Source organism: Salvelinus alpinus, chromosome 28 (genome assembly GCF_045679555.1).
Source record: "Salvelinus alpinus chromosome 28, SLU_Salpinus.1, whole genome shotgun sequence".
Lineage (NCBI taxonomy): Eukaryota > Metazoa > Chordata > Actinopteri > Salmoniformes > Salmonidae > Salvelinus > Salvelinus alpinus.
Window position 1 is genome coordinate 8,629,509 of NC_092113.1, and position 24,391 is coordinate 8,653,899.

Sequence of the window (24,391 nt, forward strand, 5' to 3'; positions counted from 1 at the left end):
CAGCCAAACATTTGAACGTATAACCATAGATCAGAGTAGAATCATCAGTGGGAGTTCATTAGTCGTAGTCAGGCAGTAGCCCTAGTTCCCTCAAAGGATTTGGTTCCCTTCGACTGACAATCACATTCAGACTGATTTGCTATGTGTACTCAAGAAGAGGATATGCAGTGTAGAGAGATGTGTGTGAAGTGATCTCCGGTGCAGAGCACACAGCACACAGGTGTCACCAGTAGCCACCAGTTTGGTGTAAGACATGTACGTTCAATTCAACAGTGCTGTACTGCAGGCCCACGTTGTTAGCTTATTGATTTACAGATCCTCTCTGTGAGACATTCAGCCTTTACAGTAGTCATGACGAGTCAACGGCAGAGCCGAATCAGTCATAAGTAAGAAGAAGGGTGAGGCTGGCCAGGTGCTCCATTGTCTGTAACAGTGTTGTGCCCTCACATCCTCAGGAAGGACTTTTTTTCACGCTGATGCTTTGATTTCCTTACTGTTGGTGAGTCATGCCAGCCCCACTTAGAGAGAAAGCCTCGATTTGTCTGGCCTTGGATGGATGAGCCGAGAGGGCTTTACTGTCACAAAACCCCAGAGAAGAGCAGCAGCAGCAGCAGCTGTGAGAGGACGGTATTACCGCCTCGCTCACTGGTGCACAGCTCCATGCCATCTCCAACTTGGAGTAATGTGTGGGGGCTTAAGACTCTAGAGACAGGCTTTGCTTGCTCTGATTAACAGGAGCCAAAATTAAACCATATTGTAAAGAATGCATTTGGCAGACTCTCCAGACTGCACTCCACAGTCTTTACTAAGTATTGTAATATTAGTCCCTGCATTCCATCAAAGCCTTGGGATTCGTTATTACCCAATTCCAAACCTACACTCCAAAAGGGTTCTTCAGCTGTCCCCATAGAAAGCGTTCTACATAGAACCCAAAGGGTTCTACCTGGAACCAAAAATGATTCTTCAAAGGGTTCTCATATGGGGATAGCCAAAGAACCCTTTTAGGTTCAAGATATAACCATTTTCCTAAGAGTGTATTGTTCCTTGTTGTTTCTACCGGGGATGACAGATAAGGTATAGTTATCTCAAATAAAAATGGTTTATATTGCAACTAGACATGGGCTTTCTAAGAGTGGGAGGAGGGAGTGGAGGAGGTGTATCATATTTCCATGCAGACAGAGTTGGACTAATACCTGCCTGAGACTGTGTGATTAACACACTGCCATCCCCATGGTGTTTTGATTTGATTTGATAAGGATCCCCATTGGCAACAGCTAGTCTAACTGTGGTCTGACACATAGTGAAATAGACATTACAGACAACAATACTTTACACATTACATACAAAAACATAAACGTGTAAACATCACAGACTTAAAAAAAAAAGAGACGACTAAAGATACACACATTTAAATAAGAACAATACAACTGAAGAATAATAATGTGTGGGTGTGTGTATGGTGTCAGTATCGTCTCGCAAATGTCAGTGCTGATGGCTGATGAGACGATCACAGCAGGCATGTCTGGCTCTCCGTCCCTCCCTGTTTGATCGTGTTGCTGCCCGCCGGACTCTGCAGCAACAGCTGATGCATTTCATCAACACACACAGCGTCCGAGGTGGAGCTACGGGAAAGACACAAGTGGTGGCAGGAAGAGGAAGGACTGTCACTGGACAGAGAGAAAATACAGCAGAGAGACCGAGAAAAACCATGAGGGAGTGGAGTGAAGGGATAGAACGAGGGAGAAGATGAGAAATGGCTGCGAAAGTGGGAGAGAAACACAAGAACGGACATAATTAGGGATATAAAAGAGGAAATCCAAAAATAGTATGTTATCGGGCCCCGTAGGCACCAGTGGGTTTTGGTGGTCTGGTTTTCATACAGGGGGAAACGTCCCATTTCATCATTTATGACAATTCCACACTGTCACTAGAACTGGCATTTACGTCACGGTGGTATGACTGATGAATGCTTTGTACAATGTACCATCTGGTATAGGTTTCTGCTTCTTGATTGAAATGGTCAGTCTTTGTGAATTAAGCTTTATGAATGAATACATCTCCTTGTCCTCGCTCTCAGGGGAAGGAACGTGTGTCACATTATCAAGAGGGCGCATTTCCATGTAATATCACATGACAGCAGACCCAGTAGCTGTTTGAAATGGTAGACCGACATTATATAATCATGTGGGCACTTGTTCTGAGGCAACATTTATATTGTTATGTTAAACCCATAGTCTTCAGAAAAGAAAACGCTTGAGAGATTAGATTTAAAAAAAGGCAAGCTTTTCGATTCCCAAGAGGGAGAATATAAGAATTTTGTTTCCAAAAAGTATGAACTTTGTCCATTCGGGGAGTCAGTGAGAATGGCTGCTTAGCAGAGAGGGAAATATCAGGTTTTCTTCCCCATTTCCACAACTTTAAAACCACTTGACTTGTTTGGCGAATTAGAGTCGGTGCTTATTCACTTATCCCGTCTCCCATGGTAGAGAGGCGATGTGGTTATTCCCTCATTTGTTAAGCCCTCATCCAGAAATGAAAGTGCTGGTGGTGTGAAATCCAATTGAGCGTCTCTCTCTCTCTCGCTCTTGCTCTCTCTGTCTCGCTCTCGCGCTCTCTCTCTCTCCCTTCCTCCCTCCCTCTCTCCCTCCCCTCTCTCTCTCCCCGCCACCTCCAGTGTTTGCCATGGCTGCTCCCGGGAAATGTCTCGTGGCGGGATATTAAAACTCCATCCATACTGTGGGGAAAGTGTCAGCTCGTACTGATTCTGTCAGGCTTGTGTGCGTTTGGGATTTTTATCTCATAAGTGCACACTTGACAGCTTTATCCACTGCAGCAACATTGGGGAGCAAAGGCCTCAACTCAATTAAGTCCTCCTTTAATCAATGGAAGGCTCTGTTTGAGATGGCACTTAGCAACAGCCATAGAGAACATCTAAATTGGATCAGATAGGCACCTTCCGAGGTACTGGGCCGTACTCTCACCTCATCGGCATAATGAACCAAATATGATAGGTGGAATAGTAGGTGGGTAATTCAATGTTTAATGGCTTTCAGTTTGATGAGTCTGGCTTTCTATTGAACTTAGTTGACTCTGGTGATTTGATGGCTCTGTAACCCTTAGACTTTTTACATAGAATGGCCACAGACTTTAATGCAGCACACTTATTTTATGAGAATCATTGTGTGCCCGTTTACACTCTGCCAAGACCAATTGTTCCAGATCACACATCTGATTAAAAACCCCTTCTTATGAGTCAAACCTATTTAAAAAAAATTAAACGAAATCACGCTCATTCCTTTAAAGTTTTGACGTGTTTGGTGATGCCGTGTTATGCCGTGTTGTGATAGCACACCACCAAGTCAATATGGAGCGTGCCAGTGGACGTTGTGCTGCTATTTATTCATGCTGGGCAGCAGACAGACATCATGGTCAGATTTAGCCGACCTCTCCGCTGCTCTATTATAAGAAGATCTCCCACTGATTATGTTGTGTGCGGTGAGTGGGTTGACTCTCCCGTCGCACTCTGTGACTCACGCGCAATTATTATTGTGTAGATGGAATGAAAACATACACACATGAACACACATGCTTGTGCAAACACACGTGCACAATCCAACTCACATGGACACACACACACACACACATGCGTGTGTCGATGTGTGTGAGTGAGTGAGTGCATGGGTGCTAAGGTGCGGAGAGTCAGTGCAGGTGGTCAGTCCAGTTCAAGTGTTCAGCAGTCTGATGTCTTGCAGATAGAAACTGTTTCTGAGCCTGTTGGTATCAGACCTTATGTTCCGATACCTCTGCCCGGTGGTAAGGGAGTGAACAGCTCGTGGCTGGGCTGTGTGGGGTTCTTGATGATGCTGCGGGACTCTCTCAGACACCGTTTCATGTAGATCTCCTGGATGGGTGGGAACATGGCCCAAGTGAAGACAGTTTGTTTTCCCAAGAGCTGATGGAATTCACTTCTTATTAGTAAACCAAAACTAAAGGGATTCACAATACATTTTTTCAATGTAAGTTCACAATGTGACATTGTCTAAAAAATGTATTTTATTTTATTTATTTGTGTTAGGCCATTTCCATAAATGTTTCACATCTTATTCTTAAAAGCTCACGTCTGCCCAAGCTAATTGTCATGCTTTCAAACATGTCTTTTTTTTGTGGGAAGAGGAATAGCAGGAGGAAGGGCATCAATTTACCTATTTTTGAATATGTTGAACAATTAAGTTTGTGACTAAACTGTTTTGGATTCCTTCCTTCCTTCTCTCTCTCTCTCTCTCTCTCTCTCTCTCTCTCTCTCTCTCTCTCTCTCTCTCTCTCTCTCTCTCTCTCTCTCTCTCTCTCTCTCTCTCTCTCTCTCTCTCTCTCTCTCTCTCTCTCTCTCTCTCTCTCTCTCTCTCTCTCTCTCTCTCTCTCTCTCTCTCTCTCTCTCTCTCTCTCTCTCTCTCTCTCTCTCTCTCTCTCTCTCTCTTTCTCTCTCTCTCTAGGTATGAGATTAGGGACACCCACCTGGTGGAGGACAGTGTTCTGGAGGCCCTGAAGGACAAAGCTGACTTCCACAACTTCAAGCCCCGCCCATTCAACATGCGCGAGTTCTATGACCGCACAGGACATGACATCAAGGACATGTTGCTGGCGTGTCAATTCCGGGGGGCCGAGTGCAGAGCCGAGGACTTCCAAGTGGTAAGTTACCTGAGGGCCTTGGATCATCTTTCAAGACAATAGTTGTATTTATGTACCAAAGACAACGAAAAAAACAACAGCAACTACTACGAATGCTCTCAAAAACGGTATGACACAGTATGTGCATCTCTGCTCTGCTTCCTGAGTCTGTTTGTAGCACATCTGACTGCACCTCAAAGTCAAAATATCACAATTCATTTCTCTTCATATCTAATTTAATGCTGTAATGAGCGTGGTGGCTCTACTGTGCCCCACTGTGCTATTTGTCTCAACCAGGCAGGAATGCCCTCTTGTGATCCCCCACCATGCCCACAGCTGATGTTTGAGAGCTCTCGCAACAAACAGAATCCCTTTTCGTAATGTGTTTTGTTAATCTATTCAAACACTGTTTGTAGTGTAATCCCTCAAACTCAGGTTGGAAGCTCGTCTTTTATCTTTCATTATTTGGGATTTTTCCCCCATCAAAACAAGAGAGCGGCTGGCACGGCATGCCCGTGTGGAGCTCTCCTCAGAGACTTGGCGTTCAAAGCTGCATGTGGGAAGTAGATGTGGAATATGCGGTAGAGATGGGATGAAAGATTCATGTTCAAGGGAGACTGTGGGAGACTGTATGTGATGGATGACATGTGTGGCTGGCAGAGTAAACGTCTGTTTTGTAATTACTGCAGCTAGCTGATGCTGCTTCCTCATAGGGTCGCTGGTGGACTTACCATTAGGCAGAAGAGGCCATTTCCTTAGGCATCACATTATCAAGGGGTCTGGGCATATAAAAAATACAGTGGCAAGAAAAAGTATGTGAACCCTTTGGAAATGCCTGGATTTCTTCATAAATTGGTCATAAAAGTTGATCTGATCTTCATCTAGGTCACAACAATAGACAAACACAGTCTGCTTAAACTAATAACACACAAACAATTACACGTTTTCATGTCTTTGTTGAACACACCGTGTAAACATTCACAGCGCAGGGTGGGAAAAGTATGTGAACCCTTGGATGTAATAACTGGTTGACTCTCCTTTGACAGCAATAACCTCAACCAAACGTTTTCTGTAGTTGCAGATCAGACCTGCACAACGGTCAGGAGGAATTTTGGACCATAGATCTTTACTAAACTGTTTCAGTTCAGCATTATTCTTGGGATGTCTGGTGTGAACCGCTCTCTTGAGGTCATGCCACAGCATCTCAATCAGGTTGAGGTCAGGACTCAGACTGGGCGTATTTTGTTGATTTATTTCTGTGTTTTGGGTCGTTGTCCTGTTGCATCACCCAACTTCTGTTGAGCTTCAATTGGTGGACAGATAGCCTAACATTCTCCTGCAAAAATGTCTTGATAAACTTGTGAATTCATTTTTCCGGCGATGATAGCAAAGCTGTCCGGGCCCTGAGGCAGCAAAGCAGCCCCAAACCATGATGCTCCCTCCACCATAACTTTACAGTTGGGATGAGGTTTTGATATTGGTGTGCTGTGCCTTTTTTTCTCCACACAAAGTGTTGTGTGTTCCTTCCAAACAACTCAACTGTAGTTTCATCTGTCCACAGAATATTTTACCAGTAGCACTGTGGAACATCCAGGTGCACTTTTGCAAACTTCAGACGTGCAGCAATGTTTTTTTTGTACCACAGTGGCTTCTTCCGTGGTGTCCTCCCATGAACACCATTCTTGTTTAGTGTTTCACATATCGTAGACTCGTCAACAGAGATGTTAGCATGTTCCAGAGATTTCTGTAAGTCTTTAGCTGACACTCTAGGATTCTTCTTAACCTCATTGAGCATTCTGCGCTGTGATCTTTGCAGGACGGCCACTCCTAGGGAGAGTAACAACAGTGCTGAACTTTATCCATTTATAGACAATTTGTCTTACCATGGACTGATGAACATCAAGGCTTTTAGAGATACTTTTGTAACCATTTCCTGCTTTATGCAAGTCAACAATTCTTAATCTTAGATCTTATGAGATCTCTTTTGTTCGAGACATGGTTCACATCACACAATGCTTCTTGTGAATAGCAAACTCAAATTTTGTGAGTGTTTTTTATAGGGCATTGCGGCTCTAACCAACATCTCCTATCAACGATCTCCAATCTCATCTCGTTGATTGGACTCCAGGTTAGCTGACCCCTGACTCCAATTAGCTTTTGGAGAAGTCATTAGCCTAGGGGTTCACATATTTTTCCCTACCGTCACTGTGAATGTTTAAATTATGTATTCAATATAGACAAGAAAAATACAATAATTTGTGTGTTATTAGTTTAAGCACACTATGTTTGTCTATTGTTGTGACTTAGATGAAGATCAGATCAAATTTTGATGACCAGTATATGCAGAAATCTAGGTAATTCCAAAGGGTTCACATCATTTTTCTTGCCATTGTAAAAAATGGTTTAATACATTTTTTCCACGGGGCGCTGTTGGAAGCCAAGGATGTAGAACGCGTTTCCCTATCGCCCCTGAGTTAGTGACCAAAATGTATATATTTAACCTTGCCAAATGGTATATATTTATGTTTGGTCAGGCGTCTGAAGAGACTTCTAAACAATTCAGATCAAGCCTGAGAAATGTAAGTTTGTAATGTCGTCTACCCGGCCAAAAACGGAGTCTGCAAGAGCAGGTCGCAGCAAGCCCGCGCCCTCTCCTGATTCACCGCCGCCACCGGATGCTGCGGCTAATGTCGGCCCCATGGGAACACTGATTGTGGAGCTGCTACAATCCGTGATGGGCACCCTCAAAACTGATATCTTCGGTAAAATTGACTCTCTCTACCAATCTCAAGTCAGAGATATCAATAGTCAAAGACAAGCTTTAAAAAAATCTATTGAGAGTATACAGAATAAGCTCGACGCACACGGAGCGGCCTTATCGGTGCTGGAGCGCGGTACTACAGACCACAGCTCTCGCATTAGCGAGCTAGAGGCTAACGTTGGCTCAATAACAACTAGGGTGGCATACCTCGACAAGAGATGCGAAGGTATGGAAAGTAGAATGCAGAGGAACAACATTCGTCTTCTGGAAATACCGGAGGGAGTGGAGGGCCCAAGAGTGACAGAGTACATGGCCCAGCTGCTTCAGGAGAGCTGCTCGGCCTGGAGGAGAAGCCGTTGCTAGACCTGGCCCACCGCACCCTGCGTAGCCGACCCCGGGATAGAGAACCCCCGCGACCATTTGTCATCAGGGTGCATTTCTTTCACGTCCGCAATGACATACTGAGGAGATCGGGAGAAGCATCTCCTCTGATCTACAAGGGTAAAAGAGTCTCGATATTTGCGGACTACACCATGGCTGTGGCTAAGAAGCGGGCTAGCTTCGGAGCTGTGAAGCGTCAGCAATGCGCCTACCCTGTGGTTCTGAGACTGACTTTACCGGACGGCTCCATGCACAGATTCGAGGACCCGGTTCTAGCCGCAGATTTCATCAACAAGAACGTGAAAGTGGCTGTTGTACCGCATGGTGTGGAACAAATGGTTGGTTAGCTGGTCTTGTTAGCAGGCTAGTTAGCAGGCTGGCAGACTGGTTGGCTAGCGAAGCCAACTTTGCTGGGTTCATTGACACTTGAATGTCATTCTTTTTTTTCTTTTCATTTCCAACCCATGTTGGTGAGTATACAGTTGACTCCCAACTATAATGTGATACAATGCAGATATGCACATATATATTCTTTATTCCACTCACATTGTTGCTTTTTATTTGTATCATTACTATTTTATTTTGATCTAAGCTGCCTCTAATGTCAACATCTGGCTGTTTTCATGGTTCAGTCGCAGTTTTACCACTTTTATTGCGCTTAAAACTCTCTTAACCGAGGTTAGGTTTCCTTAGACTCTACTGGGGACCAATCTATGCATGTTTGGTTTACTCTGGTTAAATGGTCACACATCTCAGGTAGCACAGAGTAAGAGTTATCATGCTTTGCTCGAAACTTTTTTTGTATTTAGGGTTTTGCTTGCATCTCAGTTGAGGAGATGCTTCGGCAAGGGAGGTTGTGAGGGAAGGGGTTTTTCCCTCTTTATTTCTATATAGTTTTTATATGTTTTTTGCACTTCGTCGCTTGTCTTTGTTGTTTTTTTAAAATTTGTGCTATTAGGGTCAACTAAGATCTTTAGTTTACATTGTACCTTGTCCTTAACACATCCTCTCTCTCTTAAGACATGACTCAGCCTAGTGTAGCCCATCCAGCTGGAGGGAAAAGTTTGAATTTTCTTACTTGGAATTGCAGGGGCATCAATAACCCAGTTAGTAGTAGTAAGGTGCTACACCACCTTCATCAATTGAAAGCTCACGTCATCTTTCTCCAAGAAACTCATCTGAAGGTATCACAACACTCAAGTCTTAGGTGCAGATGGGTGGGTCAGATGTTCCATTCCTCAATTCAGAGTAAGGCAAGAGGGGTGGCTATTGTACTTCACAGATGTTCTGATGTGATCACAGATCCCCATGGTAGATACATAATTGTCAGTGGTAGGCTGCTCAATACGAATGTACTTCTTAATATTTATGCTCCTAATTGAGACAGTGGTGATTTTTTTCAAATCCGTTTTCTCTCCACTCCCTGACATGTCCTCCCATATGTTGATCTTAGGTGGTGACTTTAACTGTTGGATCGATCCTCCACTAAACCTGTCAACCTCAGCTAGAGTTGTCCGAACCTTTGTCTGAATTTGCAGTTTCAGACCCTTGGAGAATGTTTAATCCATCTGGAAAAGCATCCTCTTTTTTCTCATCGGTTAACCACACTTTTACACGTATAGACTACTTCCTTGTAGATGACAGACTTCTCCATTCCATATCTTCATGTTCATATAATCCAATTGTTGTATCTGACCACGCCCCTGTTACTATGGAAGTGGTCTTTCAAACCGTTGACAACATGTGACCGCCTTGACGGCTAAATACTCAACTGCTCAGTAATGAACACTTTTGCCCATTTTGTTTTGGGTCAAATCGGCTTTTTCATGAGTACGAATAGAACCCCAAAAATCTATGCGTCTACTCTCTGGGAAACTTTGAAAGCTTATATCAGAGGTTAAATTATTTCCTACACCGCACATGAGAACAAACTGAAAAAAGGATAGGCTATGTTAACATGCTGTATTGCCTAATTAGATGACATCTCCAGATATTTATTAGGAGCGTTTAACTTTGCAAGCAGAATTTGACACATTATTAACAGACCAGGTTACTGAACTGCTTGTCAAGTCTAGGAGCACTTACTACGAACATATAGCGTTTCAGGTAAGACCCAAGTGCAGACTGTGTTGATGTACCAATGTTTATTACAGCAACAGGGGCAGGCAAATGACAGGTCAAGGCAGGCAGGGGTCAGGGTCAGGTCAGGCAGAGATCGGTAATCCAGAGTAGGGGCAACGGTACAGGACAGCAAGCAGGCTCAGGGGCAGGCAGAGTGGTCAGGCAGGCGGACTCGGAGTCTGGACAGGCAAGGGTCAAAACCAGGAGGGCGAGAAAAAGAGAGTGGGGAAAAGCAGGAGCTGAGAAAAACACTGGTTGACTTGACAAACAAGACGAACTGGCAACAAACAAACAGAGAACACAGGTATAAATACACAGGGGATGATGGGGAAGATGGGCGACACCTGGAGGGGGGTGGAGACAATCACAAGGACAGGTGAAACAGATCAGGGTGTGACAGAACACGGAGATCAAGCCATTAAATGATTAGCTCACAAGTTACGTCAACTATCATCATCACACCAGATTCCTAAAATTCGTACATCGTCTGGGATATCATTAGACCCGAGGGGGATCAATGATGAGTTCAAGAGATTTTACCAGACTTTATATACTTCTGAAAGTAAAGCGGATATATTGAAATTGGATGATTTCTTCCAAAAGCTTCTCTCCCCTATTCTAATTGAAATGTACTATGATGCATTTGTAAATGGTGCTCTCCCACAGACTCTCACTCAGGGAACCATTTGTCTTATTCTTTAAAAAAGAACAAAGACCCTCGTGACTGTGTATCATACCGTCCAATTAGCCTGCTAAATGTCGACTATAATATTCCAGCCCAACTTCTGGCAACGTGTCTGGAAACAGTCCTCCCATCAATTGTCAAACAGGATTTATGAAAAATAGACACTCATTCTTCAATATTCGATGATCATTTAATATTATATATAATCCCTCTGTCACTAATGCCTCTGAAGCCATTATATCCCTGGATGCGGAGAAAGCGTTTGACCGGGTGGAATGGAAATACCTTTTGTTACACTCTAAATAAATTTGGCTTTGGCTCCAAATTCAATACTTGGATAAGACGTCTGTACTCATCCCCTCAAGCCTCTGTCAGGACTAGTAACACTCAATCAGGTTGCTTCCCTTTGCACTGATCAACATGCCAGGGTTGCCCTTTAAGTCCCTTACTGTTTGCCCTCGCCATAGAACCCCTTGCAATAACACTTCGCTCCAACCCCCTCATCAAAGGTATAGTCCGATACGGACACGAACAAACTGTCTTTATATGCAGATAATTTATTATTATATACATCCAACCTTTCTGTTTCTGTTCCTGCTGCCCTTGCCACTTTCACATCCTTCAGTCACTTATCAGGGTATAAACTGAACTCAGTAAAAGCAAACTGATGCCGCTTAATGTGGCTGCAAAAAAAATCCCTTTACATAACTTGACATTTAAAATTGCTCACAGTAGTTTAATTTATCTCGGGGTACGTGTCACAAACAGATTTGAAAACCTTTTTCAGGCCAACTTTGCTCCTCTTTTAACCAGTACTAAGGACGATTTGGAACGTTGGTCTTTGCTACACCTCTCCTTAGTCGCAATAATTAATTCTATTAAAATGAATACTCTCCCCAAATTCTTATATTTCTATCAGTGTCTACTGTTTTTTCTTCCCAATACGTTTTTCAAAAAGATCGACCGGCCTAATTATACCTTTTTATATGGGACAAAGAGCCCCCTAGGATACGAAAACAGCTTTTGCAGAGGCCCAAACCTCATCTATACCGGCATCACTGTCTTCCCTCGCTCACTCCTCCTTCACCAAAAATATATGTCAAAACAACATTGAATATCTGGAATCAATTTAGATGTGACTTTGGGTTTCAGACAACCTCTTCTTTGGTTCCGGTAGCCTCAAACCCAGCTTTTCCCCCATCTATGGTTGATGGTGCTTTCTCAACATGGCCTAGTCTCGGTATTAAAAGATTTTGAGATCTCTATATTAACAATACATTTAGTACGTTTGAACAATTATCTGCTAAATTTGGTCTCCCCAGACATCATTTCTTTAGATTATTACCAATCCGGAGTTACGTCCACAGCACAGATCCCCGATTCCCCACCCTTCCTGGTGAAACACAGTTTGACACATTTCTTGTCCCACTTCCTACTCTGAAAGGCACCTTGTCAATAATCTATAGTCACATTTGCTCGCTACAAACCACCTCATTACACAATATGAAATCCTCATGGGAGGAGGAACTGGGTGAGGAAATATCTGATGAACTATGGGAAGGGGCACTCAAAAGGGTACATACCTCTTCTATTTGTGCTCGACTCGGCCTCATTCAATGCAAGCTCATTCATAGGGCTCACTGGATCAAAGCAAGATTATCCACAATTTACAAGGATGTGAACCCTAATTGTGTACGATGTAACCAGTCTCCTGCTAATCATGTACACATGTTTTCGGTGTTGCCCATCTTTTGTTGGTTTCTGGAAAGACATCTTTAACACACTCTCAGAATTAAGCGGCACACAGATCGAACCAGACCCTTTTATTGCAATATTTGGGGTTTCCTTACCCACAATACAACTGACCAAAATGAATAAGGATGTAATTGCCTTTGTCACTTTGTTAACGAGACGATTCATTTTACATAGATAGCTTTTTGGATTAAATCCGTTTTGAATTGCATAAAGTTGGGAAAATTTAAACACACACCCAATGTGGGCTCCCTTCTTTTCTCATGTTAAACGACTACATTTCCCTGCAGTTCCAGAGTGATGTTTATTTATATTTATATATCGGTGATGTAAGAGGCCTGGTATGTGTATACACGGCATCTCAGATGTTAAGGAGGACTGTATTATCTGTGCTAGTTGACCTGTAACAACTGTATCAAAATATATATATATATATTTTTTTTAACTCTGTTTATTAAGTTTTACACACACACAGACAAGACAAAGCAATATAAATAATATACTCAACTAGAAAAAATACAAATAATACATTAAAAAAATAGCTTTAAAGATACCATACTTTAGACAAGTTAAACACACCAGGCAGAAGGCTATATTTTGTCTTTGTTTTTTTGTTGTTATATTTCTGTCTCACGCTTTGTTTTGCTGTATTGTTGTCTTTGATGTATTGTTTTATATTACTACCAAATAACTTACAAGTGCAATTATTTTGTAAATGCTGGTGTTGAAAATCCAAAAAACATAGTAAAAAAAATATATATATTTTTTTTCTTCTGCTTGAGGCTCCCTCATGCTCCTCTCGAAGCATAATAAAGAAATAATAAAAAAATCCCCATCAAAATGTGTGTTTAAGCTAGAGATATCATGTTTTGCATGGGCTGCGTCTCAATCCACCGCATCCACCGATGTCGGCCTTCCGCATCTGCGGTGGAAGGTGGCCGAGCTACAGCAGTGTTTGTCATACACACTAATATGACCCTATATGGAAAGATGAAACTCTCCATTTTGCTCTATGAAAAATTTATGGAAGTGAATAGGGCATTTCCACATAAAAGGCATACGGGTAATTCCACTATAAATTATTATACCTTTTTTCTGAGCTTTCTTATATCATCATCTCTCACATACTTCCTTTTTATTTGATTTTTGACTGTGTTTTTCCATGTATGATTCTCTTATTAAATGCATGTCTATCTGCTAGTAGCAGTAAGGCCAAATTCAATGTTTCTTCAAATAATATTTTGAAATATTTTTTATACCGACAGGGGTGCTAACATTGTAAATCAAATAGCCAATTGATCCTTGGTATGACCATCTTAAAACAATTCCATATGTTAGCTCAGGAGAAACTCAGCTCCGGGCCCTTAGACTAAGGGCAGACACGTGCACAGACTCCAGACTTGCCCTTCCAGACTCCAAAGTTTCCTTTTGGGTGGTGGTATAATTTCCCCCCTAAATTATACTTTTTTGTATACATTTGTATTCATAGTTGCTCGGAACCCACTGCCCTGTACGGGGTTCACACGCGACTGGTTGCTGTAACGGCGGTCGTCTTCCTCCTCGTCTGAGGAGGAGAAGTTTGAAGGATCGGAGGACCAATGCGCAGCGTGGTAATTGTTCATCTTATTTAATGAAAGTGAACAACTCAAAATACAAAAACAACAAAGTGAAAACCGAAACAGTTCTATCTGGTGCAGACACACAAAGACTGAAAACAACCACCCACAAAACCCAACAGAAAACAGGGTACCTAAATATGGTTCCCAATCAGGGACAACGATTGACAGCTGCCTCTGATTGAGAACCATATCAGGCCAAACACAGAAAACCAAACACAGAAATAGAAAACATAGATTACCCACCCAACTCACGCCCTGACCAACTAAAACAAAGAAAATACAAAAGAACTATGGTCAGAACGTGACAGTTGCGCCTTTTCCCCAGTCTGCCCTGTATGGAGATTGCGTGCGCCCGGTATCCAAACATCCATGGCTTGAGAGATGTGCTCACCAGTTGAGTCTGTGTAGCTACCTAGTTTAAAAAATCCACAGTACTGCCACAGCAGCATATCATTTGATTAACACTTGATAACACGTGATTTAGCCTACATCATCATCAATATTTGATCTGGTTGGCTGATACACGGAGCAGAGAGAGGCAGAAAGACAGAGAGGTAAATCACAATCAGTAAAAGAAATCGAGCTAGCCAACAAGCAGATGTACATCAATCATCCACATCAATGATCAGCTGATAGCCCACCCTCTTTTCCCAATGTCAATCATGCCTTTAAGATAAAATAGTAGTTTATCAATACCCCAGTGGGGAAATTTGATTGCACCAGCCAAAACATACATTACCAGTAAGTACACCATAAAAACACAACAAAGATACATAGACATTAAAAGCATCATCATCAATATTTAGTGTCTGTGTTAAAAAGCCTCATATCTTATGGTAAGAAGGCTCTGTGGAAGGTCAAGTGAATCTGTCTGCCATCACACTGTGATGCTCCAGGCAGGTACTGTGGAGTGTTGGCTTCCAAACTTCTACGCTTTTTGAGGATCCTCTTACCCAGCATGGTCTCTAGTTTGTCCTGGTTGGTGCCGATGCTAGATCCAGCCTTTTTGATGATTTTGTTTAGCCTGTTTGCATCCTCCAGACACTCCAGACACTGTAAAACAGGACACTAGCCACAGAATGTGTGCATTTTTGAGCAGACATCGAAGGATCTGAGCTTCCTTCAAAAGAATAACCTTTGCTGAGCCTTTTTAAAAACCATGGAGGTGTTCTCTTTCCAGCGAGGCTTATCGTCAATCCCATTTAGGTCCAGGTGGTTTTGGCTGCCCCATGCCAGAAATTCGGATATGTCCTCCCTGTATAGGGAATCATCATCCTTCATGATGCAGCCTACAATGGCTGAATTGTCTGAAAACTTTTGTAGGTGACAGGTGGATTGGGAGTGTCGGCAGTCTGCTGTGTAGAGAGTGAAGAGGAATGGTGGCGAAACCGTCCCTTGTGGGGCATCTGTGTTAGTGATGATGTGGTCTGAGACCGAGTGGTTCTGTAGTCTGACCCACTGCGGCCTATCGGTGAGGTAGTCCATGACCCAGGTGATGGTGGAAGGATGTAACTGCATGACTTGGAGTTGGCCGGGCTAGAACATGGGGCTGGATGGAGGCACTGTAACTAGCTTGCTTACAGTTTGTGATGATGACTGAGTGTGTCGTTGTTCCATTCATTTTCAGTCTTGGAGAGTACACAGCCTTTGTACTATGCTCCATTGATTTAGTTTTGATTAAATGGTGATTTTCCTGGACACTGTCTCACCAGATGACAGTAATGGAGGATTTTCTCTTTAATACATCTTTGAAAGCCCTGTCCGGCCATCCCTCTCCTGTTCCACTCCCCTCCTGTCCACGCCGCACTCCTCAGAGAGAGAGAGAGAGAGAGAGAGAGAGAGAGAGAGAGAGAGAGAGAGAGAGAGAGAGAGAGAGAGAGAGAGAGAGAGAGAGAGAGAGAGAGAGAGAGAGAGAGAGAGAGAGAGAGAGAGAGAGAGAGAGAGAGAGAGAGAGAGAGAGAGAGAGAGAGAGAGAGAGAGAGAGAGAGAGAGAGAGAGAGAGAGAGAGAGAGAGAGAGAGAGAGAGAGAGAGAGAGAGAGAGAGAGAGAGAGAGAGAGAGAGAGAGAGAGAGAGAGACTTGGTGTTCAAAGCTGCATGTGGGAAGTAGATGTGGAATATGCGGTAGAGATGGGATGAAAGATTCATGTTCAAGGGAGACTGTGGGAGACTGTATGTTATGGATGACAAATGTGGGTGGCAGAGTAAATGTTTGTTTTTTATTTTGCTGCCGCTAGCTGATGCTAATTCATCATATGGTTTTACTCTAAAATCTCCCACTGGGTTAAAGTCTCCTTGCCATAAATCTGCTGCGTTGGCTGATGATGGATCCTCCGCCAGTTGCCAATAGTCTTAGCTGTCTTCCATTCATTTTCAGTCTTGGAGAGTACACTGCCTTTGTACTCTGCTTACTGCCCCATTGATTTAGTTTCAATTCAATTGTGATTTTCCAGGACACTATCACATCTCGCCAGAGGACAGTTATGGAGGACAGAGAGGGAGCGAGAGAGAGAATTGAGTCAAGGGGTTAAGATATGAATGGTTCATTATTTACAATCTTTGGTCATACACTGGCATGTACAGGGGAGGCTGGAGGTGAGGTCTTTGCCAGTGCCCCGTTGATGGGCATAGCAGCGTTGATCAGTGACTGGCACCTCATCAAACATACTAGTCGGTCACACACAAACACACACTGCAGGATCTACAAGCTCTAGATAAGTGGAAAATGTGTTTGCTTTGAAGATCTTCTGGTCTTTGATGTTTTGCAATGCAATGTGAACGCTAGCTACCATATTTATATTTTTCACAAAGAGTTGTTGCTTATTTTTCCCGATCAGCTGGACTTAGATCAGGTCAGGGTGTGTGGAGTAAGATTGTGTTTTCATATTGGTCTCAGCGCGACAACGTCCCTTGAGATCAGGTAGGATTTCCTGATCGCATTATCCAATCATTACGATGAGTCAGATGATGTCGAGGATGGGTTTGATGAGATTCTTCATGTAATAAGCCTCAGCCATTAATTCTGAATTATATATTCCATTATGATATGCCAACCACTGGGATGGAGATGATATATTGCAGAAAGTGCCTGGGGTGATGGATGCTTGTACAATTTAACAACCAATCCAATGATGTGGAATAGTGGAAGGCCCAATTGCATCTGATTAAAAACTGATTGGTTAAAAAAAAACACACTCATTTAATTAAAAGATTAGAAAAACATCCTTCCTAGATTTGATTATGATATCGGCCTCATTCTTAGATCATTGTTTTTTTTAAAGGGTTGTCTTTAAAGCAATAGCCCGTTGTGCATGTAGGGAGAGAAATGATTGTCCACTTGATCTACACTGAGTACTTTTTGAATCATCTACTTTCGGCTGATTCACGTTATTCAGGTACTGTACCAATACCCCTAGCGCAGAGATCCCTAGAGGGCGGAATTCTTCCTGATGTCGTATTACCTCTAGGTGTCGACGCAGTCAGCCCAGCTGGTAATACACCCATGGACTGGCTCATGTATAAAACAACCTCCATTCAGTCTGAAATGAAGTCAAGCTCCTCCATAACTCGATTTAAGGACTCAACGGTGGGGGGGGGAAAAACGGAAAATATGCAAACTTTTTCACCACCATGCTTGAGTGGCAAATGCTACTTCCTGATGTTGCGGTGTGCTTTCAGCCAGGAGTAAGCAACAGACTCACGAGGTGTGCAACATCCGTAAATTATGTATTTAACAGCCAATATTTACTTTTTAATGTGGGGCTATGACAGTCAATTGCAAATTATTCTGACATAATGTGTCATACCTCACCACCACCAATGAGATGGGTGTGGTTGATGCATGTCGAATCGTAGCTTCTCAAAGTTAGGGGGCGTGGTCGACAGTGTGGACCTCATCTTTGCTCTCACATTCAACCTGGATCAATATTTGGTTTTAATGCAGACGAGAGCACTGATGGTGCTTTCAAGACAACTGGGAACTCTGAAAAATACGAGGTCAAATCATGACGTCCGTGATCTTCAGGTCGGAAAGTCGGACCTCTAGAAAGAGGCCCGTGTTCCCGAGTTTGATTTCCAAGTTGGATGACCGTTCAATTTTTTTTTATCCCAGTTGGAGCTCGATTTTTCTTAGTTCCCAGGCATCTTGAACGCACTGAAGTCGGAAGTCGGAGATTTCACTTACCGGCATGTCAACTGAGCCAGGATCACAGTAAAATGAATTGGGAAGTAGGTCCCAACGTGCTCTTCCAAGTGTTGGAGGTGAGCAGTCATCACTCGTGTGGGACACTTACTGATGCTGTTTTCTGTTAGCAACATGCACAGCCGAAGAAAGGGGGCATGGTTCGCTTTTGTGAAAGATCTCTCCAATAAGAATTCTTTCCTCTGAATCCACTGATTCGGTCACTCATCTGTAGAATGTTTTTGTTACATAGGCAAGGAGACACATTTTATTTTCATTACCTAGAAAGTCAACCAAGTCTGTATTTTTTTTAATTTTTTACATCCATTGTGAATGACAACAGTTCCTCTCTCAATGTGAAAAATCTTTCCAACACTCCCCCTTGACAACCACCAAGCCTCTGTGTGAAATAGAACATTGTCATACTCTGATCCCGTATCTCCACATAGTTTTGTGAACAGGCGTGGATGTGGTTTGATGTAGTTTACAATCGAAGTTACCTGCTGCAGTATGTCTCTGAGTTCTGTGCTCAGCTCTTTTGACGCCAGTTGCTCTTGCTGTATCATATGGCAGAGGCAGACACATTCACAACTAGAGTGCAGAGGCCTGCCCGCCATAGATGGAGCCCCATCATTCGATCCCATGGAATCTGTTTTTTGTCAATATAGCACACTGGACATCCTCTGTGTCGTTTCATGCTCGGGAATCTTGAGACAGAACAACAAGTCCTCGTGAATACCATCCCCCGACATGTATATCGAACAGAAGTCAAAGCATGGGCATCTCAGCCCTCGCAGCCAACGTCCATTTGGAGAGCATAAGCTGCGTAGTTTTTTGATTCGTTCAGTCAAAGTTTACTCTTGATTGATAGCAATAGCATAAATCCCTCATTTAACAGTGGTATCTGACAGTCATTGATTTGAGTTTCTGTGCCTCTGCCTCCCCAATCATTGTTCTCACCATATCAACTGCAGCCGGTAATATCAAGGTCTCTGCAACAGTGTGGGGTTTCATAGCGTAGCGGGCTTAGCCATTCACCGTGGGAATAATTCAAGTGCAACGGTCAAGTGCGGCCTTTTCCCACGATGTAAGGACATTCTCTAGTTGAATTTTATCTTTCAGATTTGAATAGTGAACCACATTACAATGGTTTTGAGATACAAAAGAAGATATTATAATATATCGTTTTTATTTTATTAGTGCATTTCTATTCAGGATCCCACATGGGGTTGCGACCCCTAGTTTGGGAACCTCTCGGTTATGACACAATGACAGCGAGCTAGTGCCAGAAGCAACTAGGAAACATATTTGTCTGAGATATTCGTGTCAACAATCAAATCAAATGTTTTGAGAAAGAGAGAAAATGACGAAGTGACTGCCAAATGAATAAGCATAGATGATAAAGAGGCAGCAATTACAGAGTCATTGAGTGAATCCTCCACCCCCTTGCTGCCTCTCAACGACTGATGGATGGAGGGAATGATCAGGGATAATTGGCCTCTTTAAATATGGCTGTGGGACAAAGAGATGGAGCTGGTTCAAAAAGCCTCCCAAATGAACTGAGGGAGAGAGCTGCTGAAAAATGAGAAAAATGAGAGACAGAGAGAGATATACAGAGAGAGACAGACGGAGACAGAGAGGAATAGAAAGGGTGAGAAAACACCTCTAGGGACCTCTGCATCCTGCACTGATTGTCGGCCCCTCTTTCCTGTTTGTCAAATGCAGGCTTTGACAAGCCTACCCAGGGAACCAGGCACAGCAGCTGTTAGGTTACTGTGGGTTTCTTCTATGTTCCCTGCTGTACGCTGTGCCATGACAGCTGTGCTATTACTTCCTTCCTCTGATCACTGTCTGTCTGTCATGTCGACTCTGGCAACTTCCTTTTCCTTGCGGGGTTTGGTGATCGACGAATGCAAAGCAACAAATCGCCGGCTTCCTCACAAAAATAGCGTTTGATCTTTGCACATCGCTGCCTCATTTTAGCTGTGAAGGAAATGGAAGATAGAAAGCATCAAATTGCATCTACATTGGGCTGAAACAAAAGCACTCTGTGTGAAGACGATTAATGATTAACAAAACGAAGTCAGACATAACTTCAGCTTTGTGACCTGTGTGGGTGTTCTTTATTGGAGGCCTCTCCGACATAATCCAGGAAGAATCAGGAATTGCCCAAGGCAACTGTCTAGGCCCCTTACTTTTTTCATTCTTTGCTAATGACACGCCACTGGCTTTGATTAAAGCCATTAAAGTGTGTCTATGTATGCGGATGACTCAACACTATGCATGTCTGCTACTACAGCGACTGAAATGATTACAACACTTAACAAAGAGCTGCAGTTAGTTTCAGAATGGGTGGTAAGGAATAATAAGTTAGTCCTAATTATTTCAAAATTAATAGCATTGTTTTTGTGACAAATCATTCACTAAACCCTAAACCTCAACTAAATCTTGTAATGAATAATGTGGAAATTGAGCAAGTTAAGGTCACTAAACTGCTTGGAGAAACCTTGGATTGTAAACTGTCATGGTCAAAACATATTGATACAACAGTAGCTAAGATGGGGAGAAGTCTGCCCATAATAAAGCGCTGATCTGCCTTCTTAACAACACTATCAACAAGGCAGGTCCTCCAGGCCCTGGTTTTATCACACCTGGACTACTGTTCAGTCGTGTGGTCAGGTGCCACAAAGAGGGACTTGGCTCAGAACAGGGCAGTACGTTGGGCCTTAAATGCACACGGAGAGCTAACATTAATCATATGCATGTCAATCTCTCTCTTGACTTCATCACTACTTGTTTTTGTAAGATGTGTTGACATGCTGAATGCACAGTGATGTCTGTTTAAACTACTAGCACACAGCTCAGACACCCATGCATACCCCACAAGACATGCCACCAAATGTCCATTCACAATCCCCAAGTCCAGAACAGACTATGGGAGGTGCAAAGTACTACATAGAGCCATGGCTACATGGAACTCTATTCCACACCAGGTAGCTGATGCAAGCAGTAGAATCAGATTTAAGAAACAGATCAAAAATACACCTTATGGAACAGCGGGTGTATTTTGATCTGTTTCTTAAATCTGATTCTACTGCTTGCATCAGCTACCTGGTGTGGAATAGAGTTCCATGTAGCCATGGCTCTATGTAGTACTTTGCACCTCCCATAGTCTGTTCTGGACTTGGGGAATATGAGCTTTCAATATGACTGTGAGGAGACACATACAGGTGCAGACACATGCAAACGCACACGCACGCTAGTACACACACTCCACACACACGTACATTGTAATATTGTTGTATGGTGGTATTATACATTTTGTATTGTAGATATGTACTGGTGTAATAATGTTATTTGATGTGCTGTTTTATCTTTTGTTTTTTTGTGTGATGTAAGTGCCGTAATGTGTTTGGATACCAGGAAGAGTAGCTGCTGCCTTTGCATTAGCTAATGGGGATCACTAATAAATGCAAGTACAAATACCCTCAGGCCCTCGTGTGGTGTGTATCCAACCATTCTCCCGCTTTCTTTTTCTCTCTTTTCTCTTCCTTTCAACAATTTCCCTCATCGCTCCTTCATTTTGACCACTACGTCTCCTTCGCACCACCCCCATGGGCATGACAATTCTCATTATCTTTTCATGCTGCACTCTCTCTATCCTCCACTCCTTTGCCCTTTCCCTATTTCTCCCGTTCCCCCGGAATCCCTCTTCATCCCTTTTCTGTGAGTGTCAGGTTTTCTAAAAAAAGACAAGAGAAGTGAGGCGGAAATTTAAGGAGCATGTGAAATCACTTAAAGGGCAGCGTTGAAGTTGATCCCTCATGCCGTTGTGATGAGGCATGCATGCTGTACCAAATGAGTTTGATTCCCTCTGCTGAATACAATGTATTTAGTGCTGACCATCTCAGAAGTTGGATCAATGGTAAAGATAACCACTCTACCTAAAGCGGTGGGTGAATACTCGTAAAGCTTATGAAGAAGAGTGATGCAGTAATGTTATAGGCTAGCCAATGCCCAGTTGTCAGCACTGGACCTTCCAAATAGAGCAGGAGACTGGAGGTGATGGGAGAGTACATTGTAGAATAATAGTGAAGACATTAAAACGATGAAATAACAAATATGGAATCATATAGTAACCAAAAAAGTGTTAAACAAATCAAAATAGATTTTAGATTCTTCAAAGTAGCCACCCTTTGCCTTGATGACAGCTTTGCACACATTCTCTCAACCAATTTCACCTGGAATGCTTTTACAGCAGTCTTTAAGGAGTTCCCACATATGCTGAGCACTTGTTGGCTGCTTTTCCTTCACTCTGCGGTCCAACTCATCCCAAACCATCTCAATTGGGTTGAAGCCAGGTCATCTGATGCGCAGAACTTCATCACTTTCCTTCTTGGTCAAATAGCCCTTACATAGCCTGGAGGTGTGTTGGGTCAATGTCCTGTTGAAAACCAAATGATAGTCCCACTAAGCGCAAACCAGATGGGATGGCGTATCGCTGCAGGATGCTGTGATAGCCATGCTGGTAAACTGTGCCTTGAATTCTAAATAAATCACTGACAGTGTCACCTGCAAAGCACCATCACACCTCCTCCTCCATGCTTCACGGTGTGAACCACACATGCGGAGATCATCCATTCACCTACTCTGCGTCTCACAAAGACACAGCGGTTGGAAACAAAAATCAAAAATTTGGACTCATTAGCCCAAAGGACAGATTTCCACCGGTCTTATGTATATTGCTCGTGATTCTTGGCCCAAGCAAGTCTCTTCCTATTTTTTGTGTCCTTTTAGTGGTGGTTTCTTTGCATCAATTCAACCATGAAGGCCTGATTCACGCAGTCTCTGAACAGTTGATGTTGAGTTGTGTCTGTTACTTGAACTCTGTGAAGCATTTATTTGGGCTGCAATTTCTGAGGCTGGTAACTCTACTGAACTTATCCTCTGCAGCAGAGGTAACTCTGGGTCTTCCTTTCCTGTGGCGGTCCTCATGAGAGCCAGTTTCATCATTGCGCTTGATGGGTTTTGCGACTGCACTTGAAGAAACTTTCAAAGTTCTTCAAATTTTCCGCATTGACTGGCCTTCATATATTAAAGTAATGATGGACTGTCATTTCTCCTTGCTTATTTGAGCTGTTCTTGCCGTAATATGGACTTGGTCTTTTACCAAATAGGGCTATCTTCTGTATGCCACCTTGTAACAACACAACTGATTGGCTCAAACATATTAAGAAGGAAAGAAATTCCACAAATTAACTTTTAACAAGACACACCTGTTAATTGAAATGCATTCCAGGTGACTACCTCATGAAGCTGGTTGAGTGAATGCCAAAAGTGTGCAAAGCTGTCATGAAGGCAAAGGGTGGCTACTTTGAAGAATCTCAAATATAAAATATATATTTTGATTTGTTTAACACTTTTTGGGTTACTACATGATTCCATATGTGTTATTTCATAGTTTTTATGTCTTCACTATTATTCTACAATGTAGAAAATTGTAAAAATAAAGAAAAACCCTGGAATGTGTAGGTGTGTCCAAACGTTTGACTGGTACTGTATGTGTGTTCATGTTCACATACACTTAAGCTGACAGGAATGCACACACACAAGCACACACAGGCAGACACCAGATGCATGAATACACACACACATGACTTTATTTTCATTAAAAACACACACACACAAACAGGCATATGCAAATGTGCACACACATTCACAGGCATATGCATACCACGGGAGACTGCTGAGGGGAGGAGGGCTCATAATAATGTCTGGAATGGAGTGAATGGAATGGTATCAAACACATGGAATCCAGGTGTTTGATGAGTTCGATACCATTCCATGTATTCCTTTCCAGCCATTACCATGAGCCCTCCTCCCCAATTAAGGTGCCACCAACCTCCTGTGACGCACACACAGGCATACGCATTTACAAATGCATAATGCACGCACACACAGGCATAGGCACACACACACTTCATGGCTCACTCTCCACACAAAGCACGTGATCTTGTCCAAGAAACCAACCCAGAGGGACAAGAGGAACTGACCCTAAATAAACATTGTATTTGTTTTGCCATTTCTCCACAAAATACAGCAAGATAGATTACAGGCGGCATAAAAAAATACATTCAATGAGATACAGAAGTTTAAAGTGGATGAATGTGTTTCTCTACCATTAATTCAAAGCTTCCCCATGTCTTAGCCCAGTCTGATAACCCTATCC

The 24,391-nt window shown here is 42.8% G+C and overlaps 1 protein-coding gene across 1 annotated transcript in view; it reads left to right on the plus strand.

Moving 5' to 3' along the window:
* LOC139557101 (acid-sensing ion channel 1-like) overlaps positions 1 to 24,391 on the plus strand; it is an 86,056-nt gene that overhangs the window by 1,491 nt on the left and 60,174 nt on the right. Inside the window, exon 2 of the mRNA XM_071371469.1 lies at positions 4,491 to 4,686. Within this exon, the coding sequence (XP_071227570.1) occupies positions 4,491 to 4,686 (196 nt within the window). The remainder of the gene's footprint in view (positions 1 to 4,490; positions 4,687 to 24,391) is intronic.